The sequence below is a fragment of the Sebastes umbrosus genome, chromosome 5 (assembly GCF_015220745.1).
Source record: "Sebastes umbrosus isolate fSebUmb1 chromosome 5, fSebUmb1.pri, whole genome shotgun sequence".
Lineage (NCBI taxonomy): Eukaryota > Metazoa > Chordata > Actinopteri > Perciformes > Sebastidae > Sebastes > Sebastes umbrosus.
Window position 1 is genome coordinate 23,455,215 of NC_051273.1, and position 9,487 is coordinate 23,464,701.

At 41.1% G+C, this 9,487-nt stretch overlaps 1 protein-coding gene across 1 annotated transcript; it reads left to right on the forward strand.

Moving 5' to 3' along the window:
* The first annotated feature begins 889 nt into the window (after positions 1–889).
* Positions 890–7,925, forward strand: LOC119488254 (flavin-containing monooxygenase 5-like). The gene is made up of 11 exons (XM_037769744.1): positions 890–1,043; positions 3,503–3,641; positions 3,798–3,986; positions 4,077–4,242; positions 4,761–4,903; positions 5,011–5,210; positions 5,359–5,494; positions 5,580–5,799; positions 5,900–5,972; positions 6,298–6,550; positions 6,681–7,925. The coding sequence occupies exons 2-11, from the start codon at positions 3,510–3,512 to the stop codon at positions 6,828–6,830; spliced, it is 1,662 nt and encodes a 553-aa protein (XP_037625672.1). The 5' UTR covers positions 890–1,043; positions 3,503–3,509; the 3' UTR covers positions 6,831–7,925.
* The last annotated feature ends 1,562 nt before the right edge of the window (positions 7,926–9,487 follow it).

The window sequence follows — 9,487 nt, forward strand, 5'->3', positions numbered from 1 at the left end:
TGTGCATGTATTATTGCACCTGATCTATTCATTCACTAAATGCACACACCTCTCCTCTCTGCTGACTTTGGCTGCCATGTGAGGACACGACCGCTCTGTCAGGAGTAAGCAGATCATTTAATAAGTTGCACAACAGCTGGATCTGATCCCGGGTATGCATGTGACCCGTTCTAAACTTTCGTTGCCCTCTTACACGCTGTGCCCCCTCTCTGCAATAATTCACCAATGATCTTCCCAGTGTGAGCGATAAGATGACCAGCGAGTGTGGTAGCTTCCATTCCTTTTTTTATTTTAATACCCATTTGTTTAAATCTAAATATGCTGGACAGTGAACTCTGTGACCAAATGATTTTTATGATTTTATTATTATTGATATTTTTTGTTGTTTTACATGTTGATATTGCAGTGATGCACAAACTTAAAAAAAAAATGTTTGCAGAATTATTATAAATTTAACACATTCCACGTCACCTGTTTACTAGTTTATTTATTCAGCTCTCAAAGATTGACAGCAAATATCACATCTGTTGTTGCACATTGTCCAACATGAAGCCAGCTGCAATATATTTCACTGCACTCAGTTTTGCCTGCTATACTATAAATGATATTGTGTGTGTGTGTGTATTCTTAATGTATATAAATATGCCTGTATGGTCACGTGGTTTACACTGTGTTGATTAATGTTTGGTGGATTTGAACGTGCTGCTCAATATTCCCCGAGGGGTTGTTCTTGAATGATTTGATTGTAATGATTTTTAAGTAAATTGGGAGGGAACAAATCTGAAAACTGTCTCATGTCACTCAGTTACACATCGACACTTGATTTAACCTCAGAGGGCACAAATCGAACTTTAATCTAAACCGAACCTACTGGATCTGAGTAAACACGATTTAACTTTGGTTGTTGCCTTTTTAGGGCAGGGTTGAGAGAAAAAGCTAAGAGAAGAGACTGCGTCTTCAGTCACCGCCCCACAACCTATAAAAGTATGTGCTCAGGTTATCATCCTTTGACTTCCACAAGAAACCAACCTGCAAGGATCAAGGTAAGAAGGAGAGCTGCTGCACTTGTAGTTGTGGTGTTTTTTTAACTGCAGAATTTTGGTATTTTTTAGTGCCATTGTTGAATAAGTTGGTAATATTTTAGTGAGATGTGTTATGTGGCTTATTCATGTGCATATGATTCAACTGCAAATCCAACAAAAAAAGTTGTTTTCAAAGTGTAAAATAGTTTTTTCTTTACTTATTTTGCACTGATATGATCACAACACAGTTGTATGCACAGCTTTGGCTCAGACAATGTCATCCAGTAGGTCATTTTAAAGTTTCAGTGCTTTTCTTTCTACTTCTAAGGACTGAGAAAGTTTTATTGCATAATCTGAAATTAGGGGTCATTAAATTCAGCAATATTGCTTCAGGCTGTTTATACAATCAGGAATATTTTCAAAGCAGTTCTATAATCTAATGCAAGTTGGAGTGGGAACTGGTGCGAAGACAGATTAGATATCTGATCCCCCTCTTTTGTTCTACTGTAAACCTGAGCCTTTTCAGTGGGCTGGGAACCGGGCTGGACTGGAACAAAAGATTGGCCCTGGCATTTTGGCCCAAACCGGCCCACACACACCACCCATCTTCGTGCTCCCCTATGTAGGCTATACCAACCGTGCCACTCCCTTAAAAAAACATTAAAGTTGTGTAATGAGTAAGGGGAAATCAAGGGATGTTTAAGAGAGAGGAAACATGATTAATACCTTCAACAGGTGGCTACAAAATTGTGTACTCCACTGTGATGAACAGAACTTTCCATGAGGATATGGAGTAACCAGATAGGGGTGTCTGGGCATGTCCCCGACCCCCGTGAAAACAATTTGACCTTAAAGCCCAAATTTGGTTCCTGTGGCACATTCTAGTGCCTCTATTCCTTCATATACATTGATCTTAATTATTGCATATTTTTTGGTTTGCCTGCCTGATTGTGAACATGTAGTGAATTATTGTAAAGGAGAATTAGTCTTCTTGTGTGTTTTAGCCCACACAGTCTCTAAATAGCTATAAATATTTAGATTCACACTGTGATGGAATAATTGATATACAAGTTATCTTTGGAAGGAAGAGGTCCGGAGCTGATGATGTCTTACAAAAGAAGGTTTATTGAAGCTTGATCAAGGAGAATTGTCAGGTCTCCACAATAGATGCTCTCTGCATGAAGGCCTCACAACTCTGCCCTTCCTCTCCGGTGCTCAGTGTCTTACCCCTTATCATGTTTTGACTTACTCCGTTCCTCTGGCATCTCTGACCCTGGTTGCCCTAGCGACTGGCTCTACGGTCTCCACTACAGGCACAGCTGTACAGATAACGGTGGCTCCTCTAGATAGGACTCCAACCCAAGAATGTCAACAGAGGGACAGTCTGACAAACACTCTGACCTTTCTACCAATAAGAGAGGAATTGATGGAAAATTCCATCACACACACCTTTTCCTGACTGATCAGAACCTTTTTAATTAAGAATCATTAGGCCTAGACTTTTGACTTAAAACAAACATGCAATTTTCAAAATTCATCATTTGGGACCATTAGGCTAGTTAAATAAATATGTCATTTACATATATCACAGCCTTCGTCTGAACATTTAATACTTCTGGAAATGTTTGCCTTGTAAAATCATATTCTAGAAATCAAAACAATGTTTCATTAATTATATTTGTTCACAAATGAAAACAATTAGTTATGCCAAACAGTTCACTAATTATTCTACAAAAAGGACGTGAACATTGTATAATATAAATTACAGAACCGTTGTTCCCACCCCTCCTCCTCCACCACCAGCTTGTCCTCACATGCTCTCAATTTTTCTGGTCATGCCTAAACACAAAATAGCAATTATGAATCTCGAGCCTCAGAGTGCACAAGAAAATCTCACGATACATCAAAGAGTAAAATGTGAAAGAGCCGGTTCTGTGTACCGTTAAGTACCAGCCCACTTCGAGCACTGCCAGGGACACAACCTCTCAGCTGAGTGCACTCACACATACATTCAAAGCCTATTGAGCATGTGGAGGCAGGACTGATACAGACAGAATTTAGAAAAAAACAATTGGCTGATCTGCCTGTTTTATGGGCCAGTTACACCAGAAAGAAAAAGACGGTTGCGTCGGCCCACCAGAAAACGGCCGGTATGCCAGAAGGCCTTCCAGCCCTGGCTGGGAATGAAACTGAGCTTTATCACTGTGAGCATGCAAACACATAATTAAAGTCGTATCCTATACAGGATCAATGTGTTTTTCACATTCAGTTCTTGGCACAAGATTTTGCCATACACATTACGGTTCAGGTTTCAGATCAACATCACATGATCTAACCTGTTAATCTTATAATCACCAGTGGAATGCACGTCCTCATATTACCGAACTGTCTCAGACAGTGGGGGGGAATGAAATGATGTACTTGAATCTGATGACAGCGATGAGTTAAAATATGTATTTTTTCCCCTTTCCTTGGTGCAGCTCCATCATGGTGCACAGAGTAGCAGTGATCGGTGCAGGCCCCTCTGGTCTGACCAGTGTGAAGGCTTGTCTGGATGAGGGCATGGTGCCAATCTGCTTTGAAAGCAGCGATGACTTAGGAGGACTGTGGAAGTTCAAGGCAAGTCACCACTCCAGAAAAACAAATGCTGACAACCATTTTTGTGTTTATGCCCCATGCTTTTTAAACTGGATGAAAACAATTAAGTTGCTGCCAAATCTTACCACCGTTTTTCTTCTCCCACGTTCTCTGTGACCTGAAACCTCTTCTCTGCAGGAAGTGTCGGAGCCAAACAGAGCCAGCATCTACCGCTCCCTCACCATCAACATCTCCAAGGAGATGATGTGCTACAGTGACTTCCCCATCCCTGCTGATTACCCCAACTACATGCACCACTCTAAAATCCTGAAATACTTCAGGATGTATGCGGATCACTTTAAACTGATGAAACACGTTCGCTTCCAGGTAACAAGATACATGCTTCTTTAAATATTTTGGGCCACAGTTTAAAACAATATCTTGAAACTAATCTACTGTGTGTATTTTCTTATATAGACCTCCGTGAAGAGTGTCAAACAAAGACCAGACTTTTCTCGCACTGGCCAGTGGGAAGTGCTGACAGAGAATAAAGATGGACTTCAGGAGAGACATGTCTTTGATGCAGTTATCTGCTGCGCTGGCCACTACACCTACCCCAACCTGCCGCTCAAAGACTTTCCAGGTAAATACAGGTTATATTCCAGGACACAAACACATCTTGCCCGGGTGTGCCCAGACAGGCCGAGACAATGGTGCCATTGTAGGATCATGTTGTTTTTCACTTCTTGCTGTTGCACAAGATTCCAACTTTTTTTCACCTTTATTTATTCCGGGGAGATTAATGCTCCCACAATGGGCCGTCACAATATCCAATTTTCACTATACGCAATTATCGTGACCGAAAGAATTCACGATAAGGATATTATGGCAATCTATGGAAAATTTGAAAGAAAAACAATTATCAGTCAAATTCAGCTTTAACTATGTTTATTATGCATTTTTTAAGAGAGTAAAATAAGAGAGTCTTTCACAATAACTGTTCAAAAGCATGATTTAAGAGGCTATTATCATACGTGTATTATTAACATGATCTCAATATTTCTTTTCTTTTAATTTAATGGTTATCGTCAAGCGTCAAGACCAGGCTGCGACAAAGTAAAGAAACACAATATGAAGTCATAATTCTGCTGTGTTTTTCAGGAATTGAGTCATTTGAGGGAAAATACTTCCACAGCTGGGACTACAAGGGGCCTGAGGACATGTTCGGGAAGAGAGTGGTGGTCATCGGCATCGGTAACTCGGGAGGCGACATCGCTGTGGAGAGCAGCAGAGTGGCAGAGCAGGTTGGGGAGTCTTTTCTGATTTCTCCACGTCTTCCTTCTTCTTCTTCTTCTTCTTCTTCGAGATAATCCATGCATGTTGATGCCTGACTCTTGTTCTCATTCTGCAGGTGTATATGAGCACTCGTCGTGGTGCCTGGGTCATCCGACAGGTTTCCGACGACGGCCTGCCAGTGGACATGAAGTACAACACGCGCTTTGTCCACATCCTCTTCCAGCTGTTGCCCATCAACTCCCTTAACTGGTTTGGCGAGAAGAAACTCAACGCCATGTATGACCACACCATGTATGCCCTCAAACCCAACCACAGGTAGGTAGTGTCAAGACCGCACAAATTATTACTCTGCATAAAGTCAGACTTTCTCACATTGTTTCTGAGGTGCGCAGGCAAAAATAAATCACATTTAAGCATTACAACTTGCATTAAGAAGAAAAATGTGTTGAATCTGCTTCCTCAGACTCTTCAGTCAGATCCCAGTGATAAACGACGATCTGCCTTTAAAGATTCTGTCCGGGTCGGTCATTCTCAAATCAAACGTGAAGGAGATCCGTGGCTCCACCGTGATGTTCGAGGACGGCAGCACTGTGGAAAATGTTAGAGAACTGTGTTTCCAACGATACTTTTCTTTTCTTTTTATTTCACAGCTTACCTCTAACGTATATCTCTTCCTCGTTACAGGTGGATACGATTGTGTTCGCCACAGGTTACAACTATGATTTCCCTTTCTTGCCGAGCAGTGCTATTTACAAGTCCGGGCACCGCGTGGGTATGTACAAGCACGTCTTTCCTCCCAACCTGGAGCACAACACTCTGGCTGTCGTGGGTTTCATCCATGCCCTTGGAGCCATCATGCCCCAGGCTGAAATACAGGCCCGCTGGGTGGCACGTGTCTTCAAAGGTGAGGCGGCATGCATGTCCAGTTTATCACCTGCCACTAGTCTAGATACTTTCCAGGTAGTCTATTTACAGCCGTCTGTCTCCTGTCTTTTGCTCCTCAGGACTTAAAAAGTTGCCCTCAAACCAGGCCATGATAAAGGCTGTCGATAGGGACACCAAGGACATCGCAAACACGTAAATCCCCCAATATTCCTTTGTCTGATTATTTGTTGTTTCTAACAACATTGTCCCCTCTTCTGTTATATATTTCTATGGAGTGAATAGATGTTTAAACTTCCATTTTAAAAGCTGCATTACTATTTTTTTATTTTTGCCTCGTTAAAAAAAAGTTTGGCAGTTCTTCAAACTAAATTACTTTATTCATGTATATTAAACATCAGTCTGAGTTCAGACAAAGATTACTATATTTTATATTCATATTGAACTATACTATATTGAGTCCCTGCGTTCATTTTAGTGTGGAATACCTACATTCATTCGTGATGTATCCTCTCCACAGCTACATAGTGTCAAAGTTGACACCTCTGCAGGTGGACTTTGTTACCTACATGGATGAGATAGCAGGAGAGATTGGGGTGCGGCCAAGTCTCCTCTGGCTCTTCTTCACAGACTACCCGTTGTTTAAGAAGGTTCTCTGGGGACCTGTCACCTCCTACCAGTACCGCTTGATGGGACCAGGGAAATGGGACGGAGCCCGCAGAGCAATCTTCACCCAGTTTGAGCGCATGTTCCAGCCCCTAAAAACCAGACAGGTCTGAAATGTTTCTTCTGCATTCTATAAACCTTGTATGACTTTAAATAAATAAATGTATGATGAACTATTAACTTTCTGAGAATTTGGTCAAACTTAAACGTAACTTTTTTCCACCTCTTCTCTTCCAGATGGTGACAGACGAGCCCTCCGTCACTGGCCGCCTGTTTAAGCTGAGCCTGACCCTCATGGCTGGAGGAGCTGCCGTCTACTACGTCCACGTGCGCAACCCGACCGCCATCCCCAACCTGCTGTCCAAAATCCGTCCGCAGACAGTCTGAACACGCTGCATTGATCAGACGACGTGCAACATGCAAACCAAATACTATATGTACTGTTTCTAGATCCCTTTAGAAATCTAGTTCAGTAAACTTGTTGTGATTATGGGAATGATTTTAGGGGTCACTGTCTAAGCTAGAGGTATTACGATATCTATACATTTAGTTTATTTAAATGCCTAAACATTTCTCTTGATATGCAACTATTTTACATCAACAAAATATGGAAATGTAACATTGGTTTACATGTATCTACACAATTGTTCGCTGCTAATGATTGCTGTCAGCGATACAATATCCAATCTTTGCAGTATCCCAGTCATAGTAAATATTGAAAAATCAACACTGACTGAGAGTAGCTCCATACGATATCCAGAGCATTAATATAGCAGAAAACAACTATTATAACTATGTAAAGATATAGAGTAGTAATGTCTACCTGAGCAGAGGACGAAGTCCCTCTCCCTCTGTGTGTGTTGTAATCTGAGTTTCTCTGTGCTTTGTTGACATAGCCGGGCCGGCAACGCATGTCTTTTAGTGCATGTGAGCCAGCAGTGTAACATAATTGTGATTGGCCCCAGTGCAAGTTTGTGCACGTACACACATAACCACTCCAGACAATTGCAAAGCAGACAATTGCTGCTATGCCACCATGGAGAAGCTCACCATGCACCTCCAATACTGAGAGCCGTGCCGAGGCAATAGATATGCTCTGAATTCAGCATTGAGCACCTTTAAAGTATGAGAGAGGATCCAAACTTGAGCGTCCAGTGTCAGAGTCACACACATTCATCCATCAACATTCACACCATTACATTTCCCTGCACTAAATGAAAGTCACACCACTTCCTACATTTTAATGCAAAGTTGGAAATTGCAAATGTTTGCATATGAACACAACTGGCAGAAGATAGATTGGCTGAACCTGTGTTTTTATTCCTTTGTAATTTCTTTGTTGTCTGTTGAAATTTACTGGATTGTTAAAGGTCAAACAACACTAAGCTAACCAGACTTATGTACGTCATATTTAACTTTAAGTCACAATGTGAAAGAGTGTTTTTTCCTGTGTGAATAAATAAAACATCTTTCTAAGAGCAATCAAATGTTGCCGTGGTGATGGAAACTGCCAAGTGACTCCTCGGTCAGTAACTGTATGAGCTTAAGAAGATTTTTTTTCACTCTAAGCAACACAATAAACACTCATTATAAACTCAAAAAAGGTCTGAAAACAGCATAAAAAGTAAACTGTGATGATTGAAAAACTGTAAAAAATATAAAAATGCTGACTTACACCTTAATAGTTCAAACTCTTGTAACCCGTTTAAATGAAGTTCGTAGCTGAAAGTAGGTGGAAGCAGTAGCGTTTCAAAGTGGAGTATGTTTAAGAGGATTTGAAGATTTCTCCATTGAGTTACATTGTAAAAAAAAAAAAAAATAAGCTTAATATTTTAAAAACATTCTCATCCCAACTCGTCACATACTGCCGCTTCGTTGCGTCCCTTGGCGTCACTTTATATTTGACATCAAAACCACTCCAGTTACCCCTTGGCGTCACTTTAGGATCAGGCAACAAAACCACTAGAGTTAGGTTTAGGAAAGAACTACATGGTTGGGCTTAAAATGACACTGAAAGTTGTGAACACGGGACACGAACGTACAGATGATTGTGACACGAAAGTGAAACTTAACGCACAAGACATGATGCTGAACAACATTTTACACAATAAAGATTTGTTCAGCAGCATTCACAGTATTGAGATTACCATATTGAGCATTCAGAAAAATAGTGGGTGCTGCTAAGGAGTGGAGTCAGCTAAGCCGTCAAACCTGTTTTTAATAGAAACGTGTGGGAAGTAGGGAGCATACGCCTGGATAAAGGTCACTTGGACTAAACTGCATGAGTTGTGTGAGAGTGTACATAAATTTATCAAGACTTTTCTCCGTTTTTGGATTCTCCGTTCGGCGTGGAGGCATCTGAGAAAAACAAAGTTTTCTTCAAGAATTCAAGATAACACAGGGTGAGTAACTCATATACAAATGGTCATTTTGAAGTATTCCTTTAATGCTTACCACTGCATGACTGCCCAAAATAGGAATGAATTTCCACTCAGACCAGCAGTACAGCAATGATAAAGCTTAACAACGCATTAGTATTTCCATCAGTGAATAATTGTATAAGTGGAGCAGGTTTTATGAAAGAAATGTATAATACTGTTTATTCTTCAGTGTGGTTTGGTGTGCATTTCAAAGGTTAACTTTCTCTTTAACTTGCCTTCAGAGTCACTATAGGCTTTCCTCACAGCACACATTTTGACTCATAGTAGGAAAAGCACAGCTGTTACTAATAACACTAACGATGGCTCTGCTCTATTCAAGTGTTTGAGTGAGAGTGTGAGCGTGATATCGGCCCGATCCCAATGTCCACACTCACAGACTCATGGACTTTGAGGCTAGTTTGTGAGGGTTTATGGCCGTCCCACTGTGAGGGTTGCAGACATTTTGAGCCCTTTATTAACACTTTCCGTGAGTCCGCATTTCTGTGGACTTTGCCTGAGGGAATCACCCACAATTAATAGCGCTGTGACATTAAACACAGGGTTACCACCGTTACCAGAGGGAAGCCCAGAGGCGTTAGAAAAAGGTAAACAAAGAGGACGGCA